Genomic DNA, 23,317 nt, shown 5'->3' on the forward strand with positions numbered 1-23,317 from the left:
TTTTTTTTCACCGAAGCTATTCAAAATTTACACGAGTTTTTAACCCAAAAATGAAAAAGCGGGAATAACTTCTTTAAAAGAAAATTGGAAAAATTGCTCAAGTTTAAACCTTTGCCGACCTGGCAAAAAAAAAAAAAAAACATTTCGTGACTTTTTAGATTAATCAAAAGGGTTAATTGGTATACCTAACTTTTGATTTACTCGTATTTTTTTAAAAAAATAATAATAAAGGATATGAACTTCTTTTTCTACTAATTTCCCCATTGCCATCTAAATCTGCAACATTTCATCCAATTTGCCGTTAAATATGAGGGCAAAATGTTCATTTTGTATATTAAAATTAAATAAAAACCAAATAATTCAAATAATTCTCTCTCTCTCTCTCTCTCTCTCTCTCTCTCTCTCTCTATGTGTGTGTGTGTGTAGGCTGGGTTCTATGGGTGGGTGGCGGGAGGATTGGTCTGAGGGGGGAGGGTTATGGTCACATGGGGTATGGGTGGAGAAGAAAACCCAAGGAGTATGGGGTGGCGACCTGGGCTCAAGGGTAAAAAAATAGAAGGGATGAGGTGAGGGCAGGGGTCTGTAAGGTGGGGGATTGGAGTATAGGGTGGTGGTCATGGGGAATGGGAGGAGAAGAAAAATCGAGAGGCGAGGGGGGTTGGGTTCGGGGGATGAAAATACCAAAGGGGGAGGTGGGGGATTGGTCTGGGAGTACAGGATGGTGGTCATGGGGGAACGGGAGGAGGAAGGAAGGAGATGGAAGGGGTTGGCATTAGGTTTACTCTTTTTCTTTAATTTTTTTCAAAAAAATAATTTTTTTTAAATGATTTAACTGAAAATTGGATGAAATGTTGAGAATTTAGACGGTAAGGGGGAAATTGGCGGAAAAAAAAAAGAAGTTCATATCCTTAATTTTCTATAAATAAAAAAAAGGATATGGGTGAATCGAAAGCTATGTACAAGTTCAAGCGGCAAATCACCAGTTAACCCTAACCAAAATTATAGTAGTGAAAACATGAATACAAATTGACAACCAAACAAATAAATAATAAAAAACAAAACTACAAAATCAGTTTCACTGCCTACATAGAGTGAACATTAATCCGACTAAATTCAAACCTTAATGATCTTTTGGGTTTAATTTTAAATATTAAAAAAGTCAAACGGTCTCAAACTGCATCGGATCATAATAATTTGGTTCAACTTTGATTTTGAGTTTTTGAAAATCGACCTAAACTGAATCGGACCGATCTATATATTTATGTATTTTTATTTTATTGTACATGTGTAGTTCTCTTTATTGCATACTTAGAGAGAATTGTAACTAATAATTAGATAAGAATGTTAAGTTTTCAGTTTATCTTTAGGTTGTAACTATATTAGTTACTGAACTTTAAAATTTGATAGCATGTTGACCTCTAGGATGGTTTGATTTGATATATTAAAAAATGACAAATATGTAGGAGGTTATGGAATATTATTGTTGTAATTGGGCTAAGAAAGTTGAAAATTGTAAAAAAAAAACATATTGGGCTTAGGCCTAAACCGGCCAAGTCAAACTAAACCAAACCATCAAACATTAGTAAAACCTCTCAAAATATAGGGTCATTTTTAAGTTCATACCCAATTTTAGAGACATTTATGAGTACATAATCAAACTCCCGGAAACCCTACAATTTGTCCCCTCCGTTACACAAATCGTTAATGAATCTGTTAAATGCTGATGTGGCAAATGCGACTCCCAATTTTTCATGACGTGGACTTCCACATGGACGAAAAAATTAATAAAAATTCTTTTGTTGATTAAATTCATTTAAATATATAAAAATATAAAATACAAGTTGCAAAGATGGGAATGTCACTGTTTAAAAACTTAAATTGAAAATGAAAATTCAAAAAAGCCATCTCTCATCCCCCAATGGGATCAAACCAAAAATCCAATCTTGCACAATTGAAAAAGGCATCATAAGCTTCAGCGAGATCTGAAGAACGACGACGAGCTCTGGCAAGGTCTTGAGAATGTCCCTCATGGCGTGTCGTGAAGACCCAACCACCTGGATTTTGTAGATCAAAGATTTCTAAGTCCAATGGAGAGGACGGTGTCGCGCTGTAAGCCGAGGACAATCGATCTGAGAGGGACATCAACAAAAGCGAGATAACCTACGAGCGACAGAGACTCTACAGTTACCAGATGACGTTGTGGATGATGGGTTCCCTACGTCAGAGCCTAGCAAGTTGAGCAGCGCAGGCCGAGTCGCAAGTTAAGCATGTGGAAGTTCCTTCCTTTTATTTGTTTTCTATAAATAAAAAAACAAAGTTCTTGCATTCTTTCACACACACACACACAGACGACGGTTCTGGCGGGGAAGCATTGAGAGGCTGGGTATTTTGGTGGCGGTGTTGGGTCTGGTACGGTAGTAAGTTGGGCTGAGGGGTTGGGAGGAGGAGAGGGACAATGATTTTTCTTTTTCTTTTGATTTTAAATGAAAATTAATTATTTGTATAATAGTTTATTAGTTTTTGTCCATGTGGAACCCCACGTTAATTAAAACATAGGTCCCACAAATGCCACATCAACATTTAACATATTAACTAACGGTTTGGCTAACATATGAGGTAAATTGTAGGGCTTCTGGTAGTTCGAGCATGTACTCGTAAATGTCTCGAAAATTGGGTATGAACTTGAAAATGACTCTATAGTTTGGGGGGTTTTATGTAATTTGTCCTTAGTTTAATTTAGTTTGATTTCCCCAATTATTTTGGCTAAAGTCAAATCAAACCAAACTATTATATTATAACTGGTTCGTTTACAATTTTATGGTAAAATTGATCCAATCCGGACATTACTCTCCCTTAATAGTGCTCTTGCCAACCTCGTTATTGAGCTTGCTACAATCTATTGTAGTTTGATTATCCATTAACTCTTACTCTAGTAATATTTCTTTTCATAATATTGGAACATGAGTTAAGTTCGAATATAAGATAGGAAACATTACATCTTGAACATGATATAATGAGGGGTTAAATACCATTTTTGCCTCATAATTGTCAACTTACTCCTTAGACCATTTTTTGGGGAAATTGAGAACTTAAACTATATGCAAAATGGCCAATATGGGACTCAACATGAATTTTTTTGGATGTCCATCCAAATTTCTATAAACATTAATGGCAAATTCGTAATTTTAAAGAAAATAAAATTATACCTTTCTAATACTAAATAATTGTAAAAATGTATTTAAAAAATAGAAACAAGAGAAAACAAAAAACACCACCTCCATTAGCCTCTAATAAGCCCACTTTGTCCACATCGACGACATCAACGCTAGCTCATGTGACGTTTCACCTCCTCTCTCTCTTCCTCCACTTCTTTTTCTTTCTCCTCACATCCTCTCTTAATCTCCATCTTTTTTGTCTCTTCCTCCTAGCGCCAGCTCCTCTCTTTATCTCCTTCCATCTATTTTTCTCTCTCTTCACCACTACTACAGCATAAACCCAAACACAAAAAATACAAAACAACCAAAACCACTCCTACAAAACCGCAACAACTACCAATCTCATTGCGACCCACATATGAAGAACCACTTCTACATAACCCTCACCCAACCAAACTAGCCTTCACGACCTGAACAAATCCTCTATACAAGATCGCGCACCACCACTAGCGCATCAACATTGTTCAATCTTTGCTCTATAATCTTCCAAATCATTTGATCTTTCTACACTAGTCTAGCCACCAAATTAACATACTCACATCGTCAAACCGCCACCATCAACAAACTCGCACTGTCAAGTCCTTAATCTACCAAAAACCTAGTTTAAGGGGCAAATTGACAATTATCACATAGTTTAAGAGGGCATAACGACAGTTTGGGTGATCATGTACTTGTTATGAGGCAAGAAACATGTTGTTGTTTTTTTTGGGTCAATAAACATGTTTTTCTTTGGTCATGTTACATGACATGTTTACCTTAGTTGTGAAGAATGTGACATGTTTGTTTTGGAGGCATGGCCATCATGTCCAACTAATTTTATAATTTCATTTTCGTGATTATGGATAATGTTAACCTCAAATAACCTGAGTCTGTTTATTAATGATAAATAATAATGTGATATTTCCCTGCCGAGGAAATGATAGCAACGGGCGTCCTTCTTGGGATGTGTGGATGTGGAGTGTGGTAGCATGGTGACCTTTGCTTTTCTTGGTGGTCTTCTTTGTTTTTGTCTTGGGCTTTTGTTTTAGCGATTTCTTTGTCAAGGCAATTGCGGTGTGTATTTCTTCTTCAACGAGTACTTTTGATGGTTTTGCCTTTCCAAAATGCCTTATTCTGAAGATTGATGTGTATCTTTCATTGTCGAGTTTGGCAGATTTTCCTTCATTTAGCAGTCCTAGAATTTCAGTCATTGCATCGGCTGTGATTTTGAATGACTTGGTGCCGAATTTGAAAGAATTTGTAGCAGGATCAAACTTCTTGAGCAATTTTACTAAGTCGAGGTCCAACTTAATCATGTGCTTCATGTCAACTCTCTGTTGTAAAACGGCTCAAACAATTTCTAGAAATGTGTTTTCTGGAGGAGTTCCTTTTGCCTGTCATTTAGCCTATCTTCGACGTCTGTAATGATGTTGTTGAATGCATTGACGTTGCACCGAAACTGGACATAGTCCAGGTATTTGCTTTTCTATCATAATTTGGCGTTGATTTTGTCTTTTGAGCTATTGATTTAATTCTTGGCTTTGGTTGGTTTTGAGCTTCCTTTTTTTGTGGTGACTGTTCTAGTGCCATTTGTGATATGAAACAAGAATGAAAACACTATTATGACAAATAAACATAAACTACAAGTATAAACTGCAATACAGTTTGGTGTTCTCTGCATTGAAGTCTGTGTATAACAACAACTACAATGTAGCACCTAGTAACCATCATGCTAGAACAAGTAATAAAAGCAATTCAAAACCCAAAACATTGCATGCAAGCATAAACCCAAAACACAAAACACAAACTACATTGCATGCAAGCATAAACCCAAAATCCAAAACCCAAAACATAAACTACATTGCATAAACCCAAAACCAAAACTCAAAACATAAAGGACATTGCATGCAAGCATACACCCAAATTACAAAACAAGTAACAAAATGTATTCAAAACCAAAATTATAAAGGAACACAATCAAATGAGCAATTGGAAACCAATAAAACATACAAAACAATGCAAACAAACAATGCATATGAAACCAAAATTGAACTACTATACAGTGTTTGATATTGACACACAATCTGAATTAATTAAACAATCAATCAAATCAAAAAATGAAGGCATAAACTTCAATGCACTATCCTAAAAGTAGCATGAATTAAACCACACATAATGGAGTGTGAAAAATGAACAACATTGGGAATAGTGATGCCAAAATCCAAAACACAAAACATAAACTACATTGCATAAACCCAAAACATAAACTACATTGCATGCAAGCATAAGCCCAAAACATAAAATACATTTTATGCAAGCATAAACCCAAAAACTATTGTGTTATAATGTGCCTTCCATGTGTTTGTTAAAATGCCCAAACCAAAAGTAGTTATTAAAACGAGTCATGCACTTTTTCAAATGCAGAATCAATAATACCTAAAATTCCTAAAATTGCTATCTAGTTTGCTAAATAGGCGAGAAGATTTTAGAAAGGAAGGCAAATGTGTTAAACCCATAAGGCACTACGATGTAGTTTCTGATTTAGTGAGGGAGTGAGAGAGAGAGAGTTTCTTACATAGTTTCCAAATGTGTTGCAATGTCTTTTCGTAGATGTCTACTTTTCAGAGTTTTTGATTTCTTTTCGATTTCAAAGAGAAATTTGAGAGCAAAATGGTGAGTGTTTTTGCGATGTTTTCAGAGTGAAGTGACAAAGAAGAAATGAGGAGTGGAAATATGGGTTGAACGCGTTTGAAGTCGTAGCGTGAGTTCCAGTTTTGATGTCGTACCAGTTTTTGTTGTCGTTTTGGGCGTGGGCTGTAGAAGTTGATGTCGTTTGAAGGTGGAAACTGATGTCACTTGTGTTTAGGCTGTAGGAGTTGGACTGGGCTCACAGATCAGTGGACAGCTGCAGATTGACCTCAAATGAATTACGAAATTATTTATATAAAAAAAAGTTGTAATGGCAATTATTGTAATTTATAGGATTTGTTAGTTGTAGTTTTGTAATTTGAGGTTGATTTATTAGTCATTGACCTCAAGTTAATTATGTAAAATTAATTTCTTGTCTATCACAATATGGAACTCCCTATTGATTTTAAACCAAAGCTCCCTAAAATATATGGAGTGCCACTTGGAAGGACAATTTTAGAGCAACCTTTTTCTATTGGATGTGTGTTTTCATCAACAGTTCTATTTTGTTTTTCAATTTGTTGTCTTTATGTTTTCGATGTTGTTTCCCTTCTCCTGGTTAGAATGGTTTGCCTTGTAATTAAATTTCACCTTCGTAGTCACATGTAGGGCTCATCAATGGGCTGGGCCGGGCTTTAAAGATGAGAGAGAAAATATCGGGCTGAGTTTTTTTTAGAAAATTCAAAGCCCAAGCCTGACCCATGAGCCAAGCTTGAGAAAGCCCATCTGGCAGGGCCGGGTCTAAACGGGCCCTACTTCATTAAAAAAATCATAAACTTAATCATAAGGGCATCTTAGTCCAAATTTGAGATTAAACTCACTTAATTCCAATATTTTTACATCAAACCAAATTCATAAAACACTCAATAAAGTCAACAACTTATAAGATTTTCCACAAAAATAATAATACCAAGTATTATTTTTGAGGTTATTACATAATTAGATCGTAATACATTTTAAGAAATAATTTTAAAAAATAGTAAGTATCAAAAAAATATTTTTTTAAAGGATGGTATGAATAAATATGCAAATATTTGGTGATGTGTTCAAGAAAAGCATGATTATATTTGGTGGTACAATTATGTTTCGTGATATAATTATTTTTGGTGATGTGATATGTTGTTCATCTTATTTTTTTTTTATATGTATAATTGTTGAATTAATAATTGACACAAATTAATGTGTTAATCATTCAATTATAAATTATGAATGAGTAAAGAAAAGTAAATGAAATGAAACAATTATATATGTGATTTAAGTGATATAATCCTAAACCTAAACTCTTATTTATACATAATTATATATGTATGCGGGCCTAACGGGCTGGGCTTTTGTGGGCGGCCGGGCTGGGCTTTCTTCGGCTTAATCGGGCCGGGCCGGGCTTCGGACACCCAAGCCCAAGCCTAGCCCAGCCCAAGACGGGTCGGGCCATCTCAAAGCCCATAACATACCAGGCCGGGCTTTTTTTCCATGGGCCAGGCTGTCCCCATTGGCCCATGAGCCCGCGGGCCAAATGATGAGGCCTAGTCACATGTAATTTTTTAGCACATGCTTATGAGTTGGTGAAAGCTTTTTGTTACTTTAATATGATAGGATCCTTTTACAATGAGCATACTAAAAGATTTAAATTTTAGGCTTCATAGCAAATTCTTTTTGGCACGGTATCATCGTAAGGTGTAAAATTTATTATAACTATTCTTAAATTATATGGTTGAGTAAATGCACATGAAACCAAATCAACAAACTCACATCGACAAACAACCACCATCAATAAACTCGCACCATCAAGTCCTTAATCTACCAAAAAATCATTTAAGGGGCAAATTGACAATCATGACATAGTTTAGAAAGGTAAAACGACAATTCGAGTGATCATGTAGGTCTTATTATGAGGCAAGAAACATGTTTGTTTTTTGTCATTAGGGTTTAGGATGTGTGGATGTGAAGCATGCTAGCACGGTAACCTTTGCGATTGAGAGTACGAGTTATGTTGATGACGTGGATCTTGGACTTCATCAAATGACTGTGACCGAGGAAGGAACACCGATCTGTCGTGGATTCACCTAACTGTCCCAGTGTTGAGACTGGTGTCCTGAAACCTGGTATGGTTGTGACTTTTGGCCCTACTGGACTGACCACTTAAGTTAAATCTGTGGAGATGCACTATGGCTGTCAAGTTCGCTAAGCTCCTGACCAAGATTGACATGCGATCTGGTAAAGAGCTTGAGAAAAAGCCCAAGTTCTTGAAGAACGATGATGCAGGGCTTGTTAAGATGATTCCCACCAAGCCCATAGTTGTTGAGACTTTCTCCGAGTATCCTCCACTTGGTCGATTTGCTGTGAGGGACATGCGCCAGACTGTGACCGTGGGAGTCATCAAGAATGTGGATAAGAAGGATCTTACTAGAGCCAAGGTCACCAAGTCTGCAGCCAAGAAAGGCAAATGAATTGTGCATTTCAAGGTTTCAACAAGTGATGGTCGTACTGCTCATGACTGTGTCTACATAAATTGCGTTAAAATTCTGGCCAGATATTCAACTGTCATGTGTGCAGAGTTAAAGCCATTGAGATTTGGTCAGCGTATCTAATGTTGAATCAACGCGTTTACAATGAATATCACAAGGCAAAAGTCATTTTTATGCCTGCATGTTTCAAGTGTATTGTGTCCAATGTTCTTCATTGAAACGGGAGTTCAGACTAACAAATAGTTTCATGAGCCTGCTACTACTAAATTAGATGAGAACATGGGCCTCTGCTCTGCATATGTTAACAAACATAATTCACTTCACTTTACAATTCGACGCAAAAAAACTGCGTTCATCACTCGCGCCTAAGTTTGAATTTTCGTTTCCGTATTTTAAAATAAATTATTTAGTCTAATTTAGACTATCATTTATATATAAAAAAATTCTTCTATTAATTCTTCTTTTCTCAATATGGAACGAGGTCGTTAGCTTAAATTCAATGAACAAAAACATTTAGGTGCCCAAGATAACTTAGTAAACTAGTCACTCAAGTTTAAATTTATGCTTCCGAATGTATAGTTCATATATAACATTTTGTTACGGCAATGACCATGCTTGGTTCAAAGCTGACATGTAAAATATACGTTACATAATTTATTCTTTCGTAAGTTGTCAACACAGGGCATTTGGTCTAGTGGTATGATTCTCGCTTAGGGTGCGAGAGGTCCCGAGTTCAATTCTCGGAATGCCCCATTTCTTTTTTATATATTTTTTGTTTTTTGTTTTCACTTTTAAAACTTGGTTTTTTCTTTTCCTCCCACACAAGAAAGAAAGGAGTGCTTTTTCCTCCTACTGGTCTCCGACTCTCTGCTGCCTTATTTCTCTTCCAATCTCGACTTCTGGCGTCGCAGCTTTTCTGAAAATGGATCAGTCTATACAGAATGACCTGAATGCCCCTCACTCCATGGGCACCACCATCATCGGCGTCACCTACAATGGCGGCGTCGTCCTCGGTGCCGATTCTCGAACCAGCACTGGTAATCCCTCTCTTTTATTTTCGATACACCTAAGGACCTTGAGATTTCTGCAAACTCTCACGTCAAGTTCAAATTTACTGGAGAAAAATATTTGGATCTTTTATTTGATTTTTCACGGAATTTGGCTTTTTGTTGTTGTTGTTGTTGTTGATTATTAGGTGTTTATGTTGCGAATCGGGCATCCGATAAGATCACTCAGCTCACTGATAATGTCTACTTGTGCCGTTCCGGATCGGTATCTCTTTCCGTCTAGTCCTTTTTTTTCTTTTCTTTTTTAAATTTATTTTTTTATTTAATGCTGTTGTTCTTGTTTATGATTTCGGTTGTTTGCATACATATGTAAAGTTGTTTTTGTTTTCTTTCTTGCTAAAGTATTGTATTGTATACTTCCGTTTAAATATACTAACAAAATAGCTGAACTACTTCAATTAATCATATACAGAAAGATGTTAACTTTTCATTTAGCTGGATAGTTGAAAAAATTCTCACAACAAAAATTCTTTGAGTAAGAAAGATCAGCAAGATAAAGTCATCTCAATGTCCTCAGATTTTGGGCATAGAAAAGGTCAGGCTTGGTGTCTGGTTCGTATTTTAGGCTTTAGCATGCCATAGAAACAAGAACAACTCAATTTGACTCACCCTTAATCCCTATTTTGGGTTGGCCACATGGATCCTTATCAGAATCTAATTCCGATTGACTGCATAAATTTTCTTTTGCTGCTTAATATATCTAGAGCTAATGTCCTCCCATGAATTTTGGCAGATTTATCCTTCCTAACCACTTTTGCTTATTTCATTCTTTATCTCCCTTTTCTCTTGCTTTGTTATTTTCCTTTTGGATCATAATTCCTCAGGAGCATTGTTTGACAGATAAGTAACTTTAAGGATTTTGTCTTTTGGGTGTGTTGGTTGAAGATTTTGTAGTTGCTCTACTTCTGTTGTTAATCTATTTAATTTTCTATTCTCAGGCTGCAGATTCTCAAGTTCTATCAGATTATGTCCGTCATTTTCTCCATCAGCACACGTAAGTGAATGAGCAACTTCTGGATTTACTTTAACTGTTTTTTCTTCCCTTTTGTAGTTAAAAACTTCTGGATCCACCCTACGATGATTTTTTTTATAAAAAAAATCAACTTACTAATGCCTTTGGTGCATCTCTTGGATTTCATTTTGTTGCACCACCATATGTGTTTGGGCTTGCAGAATGCTTTTACTTTCTTTGAGCATTATGTTTTCTTGCTGAAAATTTAATGAAACGTTAACCATCGTGGAACTGATAAATAGTATTCAAAGTTATGCATAAAAGATTGCACTTGTAAACATTTGAAACTTGTGGTAGTAAGCAATTTTAAAATTTTGGAAATTAAGATGCCAGATTTAAGCTTTGCACTACATTGTGTTTTTCCATTCATTAATGTGTGCTACTGTTTCAATTGTCATTCAAAATTCTCCCGTTTATGTAGGATACAGCAGGGACAGCCTGCAACAGTCAAGGTTGCTGCAAACCTTATCAGGTTGTTTGCATACAATAACAAGGTTTGCATCTATTATTCTTTAATTTTACCTTTAGTTTCCGTTTTCGTCATTCAAAAATTTTGAAAACGTTGATCGTTCTAACTTCTACAAAAAGTTTATCCTTGTTCAGATTCTTTTAGTTTTCCTATTTGTTTTCACAATTTCCACTGATGTACATTTGAATGTTTGGTAAATAAACAAGATTAAATGTCATAGGTTTACAAGTACTCCAGAACAAAAGTGTGGGAATTGGATTTGTTACTTTTTAATGTTAATAGTTTATCAGAAAGTACAAAGAGTTTAAAAGTGAGCTGGATAGAGGTCAAGTTATTTCTAGCAACTTCCTGGAAACTATTTGAAAATTTGTTAGACTGAGACTGGAGTTTACTTATTATTGAAGTGCAACATTTAATAAGATTGCTATGGTTCTTCAGGTATTTCCTTATTTCCTATTGTATTTCTCATTTCTTATGTGTTATTTTAAAATTGGTAGAATATGCTACAAACTGGCTTGATTATTGGTGGTTGGGACAAGTACAAAGGAGGTAAAATATATGGAGTGCCACTTGGAGGGACAATTTTGGAGCAACCTTTTGCTATTGGAGGTATGATTTCATCAACTGTTTCTATTGTTTCCCTTGTCATGGTTGAAATGGTTTGAGTAAATGGACATGCACTCTGTTTAAATTTTTGTTGCCACTTGAATGCTATTAAAGTTTATGGCTCTCAACAATATTTTGTCATCCAGGATCTGGCTCCACTTATCTGTATGGCTTCTTTGATCAAGAGTGGAAGGAAGGAATGACCAAAGAGGAAGCTGAGGTATGTAGTCTTAATGTTTCTTACAGACTTTTCTATTGCTTCATTGGTGGCTTCCTTGATACTAGTAATGTGCTAAGATTTGGTTTGTCATCATTGTTGATATTTGTGTATCTCCAAGCTTCAGTTTTCATTGACACCAATATGTAGTTCCTTGAACGCATCCACCTTGTCCGTAGAAACTAACTTTTTCCTTGATGCATTAGTACTTTCTAGAATTGATCACTAAAGCAATGGCTGTTAATTTACTGTAGAGATTGGTGCTGAAGGCAGTTTCTCTTGCTATTGCTCGGGATGGTGCTAGTGGTGGTGTTGTTCGGACTGTCATTGTGAGTTTTTCTTTTATTGTACGCTATGCAATTACTTTATGGTTTGGGGAGTAGAAAGATTTAGTTCTCTGCCAATGTACCTGCAGCCATAGCCTCGCTTCTAACTTGTTCAAGATTCCGATTCTCAAAAAAAAAAAAAACAATGAAAGGGCATAAGTGCAATGCTTGTTATTGCAGTGACATGCTTCTCTTGTGAGCTTGAAATTAAGCAGTATATGATGCTTACATCAAGCTATTTACTTATATAGCATATAGTAGTGCCAGTGGCAACACAATCTGTTGCCTTCCTAATGCGATGGATTTGTTGTTTTGTTAATCGGAGGTTGTGAGGATTGAACTCAAACCTTTCAGGAGAACAACTTGCTTCCTAACAGATTTTTTTTTTAAATTTTCTTAGTAGTATATTTTTTAAATTTTCTTAATGGTATTTTCTTTTTTTTTTTAATTACCGTTTTCCCCCTAAAAAATAGCCAAGTACCTATGGACTTTATATGGTTTTCATTCTTGTATGGCCGTCTATCTTCCTTCCACTAATTTTCTGGCGATTGTATACTCTGTTCTGCAGATTAATTCAGAGGGGGTGACAAGAAACTACTATCCAGGTGACACCCTTCCACTCTGGCATGAGGAGCTAGAACCCCAAAATTCACTGCTGGATATATTGTCATCATCTGGTCCTGACATGATGGTAACTTGAGGATTTTCATCTCCTATAGGACTAGGTAATCCCCAGTGACACCATGAATGGCACACTTTCTCGTATCCTAGTTTTCGCCGGGGGCCATTTCAGTATGTATTTGGAAAGTTTTACTTTGCAGTTTCATTACCATCTCGTACAATGAAATGATTTGATTGAACTGATCTTTTTCTACCGGGTTCGATAAGTAGCTTATAAAAAGAATAAGATGGATTCTCGAACTGTTGAAATTATTTGTGCACCTTTCAAACTAGAAGATGATGCATGGGTGCTTGGATTCTTAACAGTTTGATAATTGATCTTCATTTGAAACAATCAAATTGACTGGTCCTCGGGAAATATGTTGATACCTAGAATTGCTAGAGGAAAGACTTGAAAGTTGTAAGAAGCGAAAGCCCCCGTTTCATGTGGAATGAGTGGGATTGGACCCTTTTGGTTCACTTTCACTTCACGTTTGGCAAACTAAATTTTGGGTAGAACCTCCTATTCCATGTGGAATAAGCTCTCCGAACTAGTGTGGATATTTTATCCCAAGATAAATTAAGCCATTGACACGACCTGAGTTCAAGTAAGAGATTGAATTGATACGCCGAGTCTTATGCGCCAAGGATCTCGTTTAGTCCATCCCGTTCGGTATAAATCTAGTTAATCCTCAATGACATTTCAATCCAATCCTGCGCATCAAACACGAATGCATGTTGCTTTGTTCAGCTTAATTTGGTTGGCAATAATTTTCCGTCTTGACATTTTTCACACAACATGTTCCGTTGGTACCCAATTGTAGCCTTGGTCAGTCTGTTTGACACAACGTGTTTACATCAATCACTTTCGAAATTTATATAACCGATTTCACTTTCGAAATCTAATATACACTCGAAACTGAACGATAAGAATTCCATGCTACAATGCTCTTTACAATGTACTTGCGTGGGGGAATTCCAATGTGGAAGAAAAAGAAAAGTACCAAGGCAAATGAATCTTAAATTGACTTCAGCACATCATCTTCGTATCGGCAAATATAAATATGCCATGCTACGTTGTTCACTTGCCCAGAATTTGGCCCTCCCTTGAACAGAACTCAGACCAACTAGAAACTCAAGAAATCTCAGACAAGGATATACTTTGTTCAGAACTTCAGCTTCTTTCCACTGCTTGTGTAAGCTGGGCCACAAACTTGGAAGCCACCCTCAACTTTTAAAAGATCACTTCTCAAATTGCTTGCTCCAGCAAGTGGTAAGTGACCGGAAAGACCAAACTTTGGTCATACCGTGCTGATTACCATGAAAGATTTTCTTAAAAACAGCAAAAGGCTCCTACTAGGAAGAAAAATTGTCAGCATTTTGGTACACTACATTAGGCATTCCCACCATCTGAGCTGCTGCAAGCTTGATTTAGAAGCACAGCGTTGCCACCAAAGTCTCCATCCAAACTCATTTGCTGGACTTCTTGTGGGGACAGGATCTTGATGCAGCGAACACAGTTTACAAACTCCCTGGAATAGGCAAGACCACCAATTAAGAAACAAGTACAATGAAAAATCATGTACAAGACTCTTAATTCTTTTGGCCCTTAATGTTACGTAATAAACAAGTCTTGATGCAAAACACTGCCCAGGGACAAAAATATGTCATGCTAATTTGGCACAATCGAACATTCAACTTCAGGAACAAGAAAATCTCCAGACAAGTTATTCAAACAGGAAAATTATGCGTATATGCGTGCACGCCCATGATATATTCAAAATTTTAAGCAGAAATGGGACTAAAAGACTTACTCCCAAGGGTCATCTCCAACTAGCAGAACATCACTCTCATGATCTACATACACAAGTTTCCAGCCTACTCTCCCTCGGTCCTCTAACTGTCCCTCTATACCAAACCTACGAGCCAGATCTTGTTTAAGCTCACCATAACCTGAATAGCGTGCAATATCTATAGATCTCCCTACAGCTCCACGTTTGTACACCTTTACAGAAACAATAGCCAAGTTAGAGCAAAAGAAAAAAATAATCTTAAATACTTAAAATGGATAGCTTCATAATGTATTTTGAATTTTAATTTAAAATATCAAACCTTGGTGTATGTCCTCATTCGCTGAAATTGGGGTGCTGGAGCCCATGGGCCAGTGTCCAGAAAGCCGCTATCATTTATGGTTGAGTCAATTGAATTGAATGCCATATCTGGAACTCCAAAGGACTGGGAAACCATTGAAGATGAAAGTTCCTGCTGAGCATCTTTTGCATTTTCATAGTTGCCAATCATGCCTCCTGAAGAGAGATTATTTGAAAAATCCTTTCCTAATGCCACCGTGCCCTTGGCCAACATAGGATCAGGATTCAAGGGTATCCCCAATTGGCCATCAATGTTAGAACCATATGAAACATTGTTTCTATGATCTGCCTGAACTTCCCCTTCTTGACTGGCTTCTCTGAATAACATTGATTGTGGATTGAAAGACAATGGGGCATTATTCTGCTGTAAATTGACATCATTTTGAGAGAGGCCTACTGAAGTTGTTGAAGAGGATGTGTCCAAGTAATCTGTATGGACAGCTGCACTGTTCAGGTATGTTTGTGCTGTAAGAATTCCTTGACTTTGATTGCTAGCAATGTTCACTGAAGGCTTAACATCAGACTTAAGCTGGAAATCTTTCAATAAGTTACCATTTGATGGCATTGTTTCTATGGCACTAGGACTCAAGATTGTGGTGGCAGACTGAGCCATGTCCTCCCCGACGAATGAGTTTCGATGGGCTCTGTTGTTCATCAATGGTTGAATTAAACTTGGACAGTTGTTTGTGGATGGTGAATTTGAACACGATGGAACCTCATCTGTAATCCCAGACTGCCCTGCTCCTGCACCTCCTGTCATTACATTGCTTACAGCTGTAGAGAGTTGATTGGTTGTTGGGGTTGGGGGAAGTCCCATATGCCCGGACATTTCAGGCACCATAACAGGTTGCTGCTGTTGAAGCTTTGGCTGCTGAGGTGGTTGAGAAAACCGAACATTAGTTTGGCTGTTATTATTCTTTGTCAGCTGCTGTGGCATTGTTCTTGACTGAGGATGCAAGGTTGGTGCCATTTGAGGCATTTCTTGCATTTGGGTGGGAGTCACAGGCCTGGAGAAGCTCTGGGACACATCTAACAGTTGCCTCTGCTGGTCCTGGAGTTGGATAAGTTGAGCAGGCTGTTGCAGTGCCTGCTGTGTCAAAAGCGACTGCTGTTGCTGTTGAAGCTTCTGTAACAGCTGAAGTTGAAGCTGATTATCAGAAAGATGTTGCAACTGTTGGTTTATTTGATCAGGAAGTTGAGACTGAAATTGCTGTTGATTTTGACCCGCAATTTGTTGTTGATGCTGCTGCTGCTGTTGATGCTGCTGCTGTTGCTGTTGATGCTGTTGCTGTTGATGCAGCTGCTGCTGCTGTTGCTGCTGATGCTGCTGCAGGTTCTGAGGGAGGTTTCTTTGAAGATGGTTTTGACTAGATGATTGCTGCTGAAGGACACTATTAGTTTGGACAAGGGTCTGAGGTTGCAGAAGCTGGGATTGAACTTGGCTGGAGGGTAGAGATTGATTAAACGAATTTTGCCTGGGTTGTTGAGTAATATCACCCAACTGTTGCTGTCGTTGGATCATGGATGCTAATGGGTTCATTGTGGATGGCAGCTTTTGGAGTTGATCAAGCTGTTGTGCTTGCTGAGGTAGTCTCTGGGCATTGAATTGTAAATTGCTCAACTGAGGTATTTGAGACCCTGACATGCCCAACTGCCGAGAAAGATCCGCTCCAGCAAGGTTTTGCAGAGCAGAACCAGGAAAGGAATGCATGTAATTTGGCTGTATGGAGTTACCCGCGGAAGAATTTTGCTGCATGTTCATCCACTGGACTAAGCTCAGACCAGGTAGAACCTGGGGATCCTTCATGCACATATCATCACCAAGCCAAGGCATTGTCCTCTTAAAAAGATTATCTAAATCAGAGGATTCCTCATCTGCAAAAGGAAAAATCAAAGGTTGTTAGATGTCCTTCCACTAAAATTCCAAATTCATAATGTCTTTACGTTTTTAAGGGCCTGTTTCTGGATGGCTCACACTGAGGTATAAAACAACGCCAGGAAAAGAATGGAGAAGCTTCCAAAGGACTTAAACATCATTTAGTATGTTTTGTGCCATGTCACATACAATGGATCACCGAAAAGATACTATTTAAGTCAAAAGATCAAACACTGATCATAACAAGATGAATGACAAAAATCAGTCCAATCAATCCATCCCATATCATTCACTGTTTTTATTATTTTCGTTTGTTATCAAATTCAGCGGATACCATCCACTATTATCCCAGACAGTTCTTACCAAGCAGAAAGCAATGTGCACTAAGATTGTCTAAACTGACACCCAGTCTGGGTCCAATTTAAGTAGGGAAATTTCATCCTTTTTACTTGTTAAGAGTTGCTTAAAGACTACACAAATTAAGCTGAGACAATAAAGAACTAGTAGAATTTATGGTTGCTATATTATGTCTTTTACCTGGCATTCCTGGTTGCCGAGGACGCTTTGATCTGAAGAATGGTGGGGGACAAATGAAAAATGGAGCAGTAACAGGCTCAATTTCCCACATTGACACCCGATTACGCCTTTCCCCAGCAGTTGACTCATCCCAACCAACCTATTCAAAGATATGTCGGGGATTTTGGGTTATTTTACATGACCAACAAGATGAATGGAAGCAACAAGGGGAGAGAGGATAACAAGAAGTTTCCATCACATTTACCTGCAAATTGCGCCATTGTGAGTTCTTCCATCTAACAGAATCAAGATCACTAATTCCTGTAATTGTACCCATGTACCTGTACAACAAAAGCTTCTCATGTTCAATTCCAAAATCACCATAAGATTTTTATTTGTCAAAACTGAAGGAACTGGACGAATAACTTAAAAATCCTGTCAAATCATCAGCATCTCTAGTTTGTAAAGTCTAATTGTGAATTATCTGCCAGATCACTATTGCCAGGATTGCCAAAATCCTGAACAATAGACTGAAAGACAAGTATACAACTACCTTCTTGTTCCTGACTCTTCAGTTTCGAACATCATACGAAATCGCATACCCAGAGATAGTTGGTTGCCACAGGCTGCCTTGTAGTACTTGGCTAATGGGATAACAAATTCTGATGGACTGGCTCTGCATATAGAAAAGAACATTTCAATACAAATTTAGAATAAATATACTGATTTCTTTTAAATAGTGACAACAAGTGATTCCCTCCCACAATCTAGGATTCTATACATGTAGAATAAAGAAGATATTTTAGAGTAAAGAATGAAAGATGTTAACCTAGGATTGTAGAACACTGTGAAGGGGCTATTATTAGCGGCAGCATGAGCTGCAGCCGCTAGAATCCCAATGTGCATACTATCACTTGATAATACTGAAGATGATAGGTTGGTGGGTTGCCTGTTAGCGCGTCTAATTCCCAAAAGAAGCTGCTGCTTTTCATCCCTGATCACGGAAAGTGTGTATCACCATAAGAATTTGTTTTTGCACTTCATATATTTTCAAGTGCAAAAGAGAGAAGAAAAATAAAAACCTATATATATAACTTGAACGAGGCCTTGTTACCAATGAATCATACTTACAAGCAGAAATTAATGCTCAAAAACAGAAACCCCTAAGATTTTCAATTCATTGTGAATACCTAATGAACAAAACAGAATCGCCAGCGAAAAGCCTCTTCCCACTAACAAATAGGCTCCATCCTGTTGTAAGCAAGTGGCGTTTTGGTTGCCCTGCATTAAGCAAAACAACAAAAAACAGATGTTTAGAAATATGATCATGATGGCACCTTATTGATCCATGAATGCAACATTCCAATGGCCAAACAAAGAACATACCACGATAGATATGGCGGAAAGTCCAAACAGTATCATGCAAATCCCTGGCAACAAGTTCTTGAGCAGGTGGTTGCATGGAGAAATCCTATGTAGAAACAGGAGCACTATTAAACTTTGTAATTAGTGTGGCAAACCTTGGAAATGTGGTAAAACTGCTTACGAGAGGAGGGAAAATCTTTTCTGCTGCACGACGGGGCACCGAGAAACCTCCATGAGTGCTTGTATCACTTGCTGTCAATGTTTTACAGAAAAACTCTGGTTGGGGCTTATTTGACTTGAGGGCAAGATCTGATCTCAACAATGCATCCTTGTCAAACTGCAGACCAAGAAGTTGAGGAAATCAGTTTCCAGAAATTTTTACCATATTTTTTTTTCATAGAAATTTTTACCATCTAAAGAACAAAGGCATTTTATTTAAAGTAACAGAAGGGTATGTCCAAAGTATTATCAGAACATAATGATTTACTAGTCATTTTGAACAGCCCTTACCGAGGGAACAGGCTGAAGTGTCATCTGAGCATAAACTTCGTCAGTTTCGGGGTCCGCCTAGAACATCATACATAAGTGTGAGAAAATCAATTAGAAATTATCAAGAAAATGTATTGGCAAGGTAATACTTAAAAACAGATAAAATCAGCCATACATGCAAGGTGACATTGTGAAGGAGACATAGTAGCTTGGAGGGAAGATTCGGGTAGTTTGGTATTTGACCATCCACATCCTTTTTCATAGATGCGGCAACCTGAAATCAGAAATTTCACTCTCAAATCAGGACCTAATACAACTTCATACATATTACAACTTCAAATATCAAACTTATCCTGTATGATGACTGCTCAATACATAAAAACTAAAACTTTAAATTTACCACCTACTTGGAGAGATAGAACGAAAAGACCGAGGAAATTCTCCACAAAAACAAAAACACAAAAATCAATAACTAAATGTAATTACTTAAATCTAACCAAGTACTTAGCTACCACAACAATGTTGAACCAAAACAAGAAGAGTAAATATAATGGGGAGACCCACAACAACAAAAATAAATAGGATTGTTTTCTTTTTCCGTTAATCCTAAATTGTTCAAACCCATCAACCCCATCTGCTTTATTAGGTGAAAATTTATATCCCACTAAATAAATAAAAAATTAAAGAAAAATTACATACAAAACCATGTGTTTTCTAAAATTAACAAAACATTGAAAAGGAGGGTCAACAACAGATTGCTATTAACAGAAGCGGCCTGCACAATAAATGAACTCAAAAATCATGATAAGCATTGATGAGTTCAGGAAAGTAGAGAGTATAGAATGTTAAGGATAGGCAGAAGCGCTCAGGCGGCGCACGATAGCAACAACATTTAAACACCCACTTGTTCGCTGTGACCTTGAGGGAAGTAGACCACGTGGGTCCCAGCCGGCGGCAAGTTCACCAGCGGCCCGGCGCACGCTTGCCATAGCTCCGGGTTTATGATCTTCACATTCTCCCCCCCTGCACACGTGTAACCCGTTCATTCGTCAGAAACTCCCACAAACAATCAAAAAAACCCCGTTTTTTCCGTTTGTTTCCCGAGAAAACGGAAACGAGAAAGAAAATAAAGGACCAACTGAAACAGAGAAGAATCTGGATTCTGGGATAACATAACTGCCTAGGAGCAGAGGCAGTTAGTTAGAGAGTCCCGAGTACGTACAAAAATACTTGTAACGAACAAAACGAAGTCAAATAAAGACAAAACAAAATTTCACAACAACCGTATCGATCGATCCATCCACCGATTTTCGTGTTTTTTAGAGAGAGACAGAGACAGAGCGCAGCTCATAGATAAATATAGAGAGAGAAAGTGCCGACCTTCGCATGAATTGGATGGACCGTTGGCCGCAGCAGCCCCGGCGCCGTTCGCGGGCGGCTTCATTGTTTGCTCCGGCGACTTGGGTTCTTCGAAAGACTGGATATACTGCCGGAAAATCTCACTTGCTCATCTCGCCGGAGATATATCGGCGATAAAATGGAGCTCCTTTCCTAGCTCTTCTCAGCTCCCAGACCACGCACTCAGATCAACGAACTAGATTTTCAAGTTCTCCATCAGCTGAGCTCAGATCAGCTCAGCAAAGTCTACAGCCCCCAAAAAAGATTTTAAAAAATGGAAAAGAAAAAACTTTCCCGGAAAAGGTTGCAGATTTTCCCGGGAAAGGTTATGGGCTTTCCGGCGAGGTGAAGGGGGCAAAACGGCGACGTAAAAGGAGGGAACAGAGGGGCAGAGAAAAAGGAGGGTTTGCTGAGATTAAGAGAGACCAAATGCTGAAGCTTTGCCCCCTATCTTCCCCTACACCACCCAGACATTTCCTTTCCTTCTCTCCTCTCTCTCTCTTCTCTCTCTTCTTCCCAATGCTCAATGCTCCCTTTTCTCTCACTCTCTCTACATCAAAATAAACAATTTTCTTTTTCTCTTTGTGTGTTTTCTTCTCTCTCTACCTGTCCTTGAAAATGGCACTGACTAATGGGGCTTTGGCTCTTAGTTGACCCTATGGAGTTGGGTTTGTGGTTAGTTCTGTTTTTATCTTGTTAACCATGGTTAATGTAGCTTAATCTTAGAACAACAGTGATGACAAATAAGATTCAAAGTATAGTGCTAGCGACAGTTGCACATAGACACACAGTATTCAGATTTATTTCAAAATTATGCTAGATCAACTTAATATTCTTTTTCTTATGCTTACACTAGCTGGATTTTACATGCTATCAAAAGAGTTGAGAGGGAAAAAAAAAAAAAAAAAGTTACCCATGATTATTTGTTATTGGAATTTCCAAATATGATTATGTGTTATTGACCATTTGTTGACCGTCACCATCGCCATCCATTGTGCAGCACATGATGAAAGTTATTTGTATATTGGTTCTTTGTGTTTCCTCGTTCTTTTCATCTCCAACATGATGTTTTTAGTGGGGTTTTTTGTGTGTTAAATTTCTCATCTAATAATAGTTTTTTTTATTTATTGTTTTAAAAACCTAGAAAATGAATTGCATATGTAAAATTTAATGTCAAGTTAAGTAACTAAACCTAACGATACAAAGGTAGTTGCCTCTTGAGGCTAAAAACTCAATTACGTACGAAAATAGGGCAAGTGGTTGGTTCAGAAATCATTGAAGCTTTGCTTTAATGCCATAATAGTGAATCACAAGACTCACGTCACTAATTAAGGCATGCTTGCACTAATTAATGGCATCACCATCTATTTTCCATCTTTAAACCTTCCGGTTAATAATTAATAAGCAAATCTTGCAAATCAAATGAGTAAAAGTTTACGAGAAAAAGTTTGTTAATCGATTAAAAATACGAGGATGTAAACTATGTGTACATTCATAGTTTAAGATAATATTCTAAATAATATCAGAGATACCTCAAATCACTTAATACTATGTGTACAAAATAAAGTGCACTTTGCGAGTTTATATAGGCTACATCGTTCCCTAATGGCGTATGTAAGTTGATACCTTTCTCCATTTCTCAATAATTCCTTCACGCCAAAATTAGTTCTTTAATTTTGACTATAAAATATGTGAGTTCTTTTATTTGTTTATATCCACACCATTTATGAACTTCATTTGTTTATAACACATAAAATGTTAGTATCTAACATGCTACATTGTTATTTTTTAATACAAGTGAGAGTCAAAACTATAAGGAAATGTGGATTTTTCACACACACACTATCAAGGTGTATAGGAGTTCGAACTTGAGACTGATGGTCTGCAAGTCAACACCTTTTTTCATTAAGCTAGACCATATTTTCGTTTTCCTTTCTTTTTATTCAAGGAGAGAGTATTAAAGGATATTTTTTTAATTTTGAGAAAAAAAATCATTAAATTAGTTGAAGAATTGGAATAATTCTAATTGTTGCATTTCAATCCCTAAAACGTAAATATGAACACTTCCTTCCTGTGATTATGTTCTTTTGTTTTACCAACCCAACGTTTTATTGACCAAAAATGAAAAATCTTCTTGTGATGGAATTGTATTAGGCGTTGTGGGTTGACAATTGACATGATGAGTAAGTCCCTATTTAGTAAAAAAGACCCAAAAAAAAAAGTGGGTTCATTGTATTCAAAGGGCAACAATAATTACCAAAAAGAAAAATTAATATATAGAGCAAGAGGGGCAAATGGGTCATTGGCAACCACCACTATAGCCTATAGGGGTAATAATAAGACCCTTGTAGACTCTCGAATGGCTCTCTTCTATTATTGGCTCTGAGATTCAAGGCTTGCGTGATGATGACCGACCTCATAATCTTGCACATGCAAAATTGCACACAGAATGGTCGCCTCATTTAATTATAAGCTAACAAATCATGATTAGAGTCTGAATAAGTGGAAATTAAGAAACTTTACTTTTGCTTTGCTTGCTTGTTAATTGTTACTTTACTACTTGTTTACAAACCTTTTTACTTGTCCTTAATAACCACTCCATGACGTAGCAAATAATGTCAGCTGCTGCTGCACTAGGGTTTTTTTGTAGGAGAAATTCTCGAGTCTAATTGCCGGACCAATTTATCTATGCGATTACATCTACAAACATGTGAGACTTCTACATTTTAATCTTAAACATTTCACGTTGGTTCCATCTCACATGCAGAGTGTCTCATGTGTTTGCAGATGTGGTCGTATAGACGAGTTGGTCCAAACTC

General features: G+C 37.3%; 3 protein-coding genes and 1 non-coding gene across 4 annotated transcripts; 3 read left to right on the forward strand and 1 right to left on the reverse strand.

Annotated features, from left to right (window-relative positions):
- Positions 1 to 8,047: 8,047 nt before the first annotated feature.
- On the forward strand, positions 8,048 to 8,329 carry LOC117615677 (elongation factor 1-alpha). Its single transcript, XM_034344806.1, has one exon. The coding sequence runs from the start codon at positions 8,048 to 8,050 to the stop codon at positions 8,327 to 8,329; it is 282 nt and encodes a 93-aa protein (XP_034200697.1).
- A 698-nt stretch (positions 8,330 to 9,027) lies between these two features.
- Positions 9,028 to 9,099, forward strand: TRNAP-AGG. Its single transcript has one exon. It is a non-coding gene; the product is annotated as a tRNA-Pro (tRNA).
- Positions 9,100 to 9,159: 60 nt separating this feature from the next.
- LOC117615737 (proteasome subunit beta type-6-like) lies at positions 9,160 to 13,034 on the forward strand. The gene is made up of 8 exons (XM_034344878.1): positions 9,160 to 9,384; positions 9,543 to 9,619; positions 10,353 to 10,408; positions 10,848 to 10,920; positions 11,393 to 11,504; positions 11,648 to 11,721; positions 11,973 to 12,047; positions 12,613 to 13,034. Exons 1-8 carry the CDS (start codon positions 9,270 to 9,272, stop codon positions 12,742 to 12,744), a joined length of 714 nt encoding a protein of 237 aa, XP_034200769.1. The 5' UTR covers positions 9,160 to 9,269; the 3' UTR covers positions 12,745 to 13,034.
- Positions 13,035 to 13,556: 522 nt separating this feature from the next.
- On the reverse strand, positions 13,557 to 21,018 carry LOC117615736 (auxin response factor 19-like). The gene is made up of 14 exons (XM_034344876.1): positions 20,481 to 21,018; positions 20,005 to 20,123; positions 19,276 to 19,374; positions 19,122 to 19,178; positions 18,793 to 18,948; positions 18,633 to 18,717; positions 18,437 to 18,527; positions 18,076 to 18,240; positions 17,800 to 17,922; positions 17,512 to 17,587; positions 17,268 to 17,406; positions 14,817 to 16,729; positions 14,519 to 14,709; positions 13,557 to 14,236 (listed from the first exon to the last, which is right to left on the reverse strand). The coding sequence occupies exons 1-14, from the start codon at positions 20,542 to 20,544 to the stop codon at positions 14,098 to 14,100; spliced, it is 3,417 nt and encodes a 1,138-aa protein (XP_034200767.1). The 5' UTR covers positions 20,545 to 21,018; the 3' UTR covers positions 13,557 to 14,097.
- Between the last annotated feature and the right edge of the window lie 2,299 nt (positions 21,019 to 23,317).

The sequence above is a fragment of the Prunus dulcis genome, chromosome 1, assembly GCF_902201215.1.
Source record: "Prunus dulcis chromosome 1, ALMONDv2, whole genome shotgun sequence".
NCBI lineage: Eukaryota > Viridiplantae > Streptophyta > Magnoliopsida > Rosales > Rosaceae > Prunus > Prunus dulcis.

What these genes read in the sequence shown, in the direction of transcription:
- LOC117615677 (XM_034344806.1), top strand. Translation starts at nt 8,048, where the DNA reads ATGGCTGTCAAGTTCGCTAAGCTCCTGACCAAGATTGACATGCGATCT.
- LOC117615737 (XM_034344878.1), top strand. Translation starts at nt 9,270, where the DNA reads ATGGATCAGTCTATACAGAATGACCTGAATGCCCCTCACTCCATGGGC. An exon ending in CATTTTCTCCATCAGCACAC is followed by an intron (nt 10,409 to 10,847) that starts GTAAGTGAATGA and finishes CCGTTTATGTAG; the next exon opens with GATACAGCAGGGACAGCCTG. An exon ending in TGTTTGCATACAATAACAAG is followed by an intron (nt 10,921 to 11,392) that starts GTTTGCATCTAT and finishes TAAAATTGGTAG; the next exon opens with AATATGCTACAAACTGGCTT.
- LOC117615736 (XM_034344876.1), bottom strand. Translation starts at nt 20,544, where the DNA reads ATGAAGCCGCCCGCGAACGGCGCCGGGGCTGCTGCGGCCAACGGTCCA. An exon ending in ACAGTGTTCTACAATCCTAG is followed by an intron (nt 17,923 to 18,075) that starts GTTAACATCTTT and finishes TTCTATATGCAG; the next exon opens with AGCCAGTCCATCAGAATTTG. An exon ending in GAAGAGTCAGGAACAAGAAG is followed by an intron (nt 17,588 to 17,799) that starts GTAGTTGTATAC and finishes TTTGTTGTACAG; the next exon opens with GTACATGGGTACAATTACAG.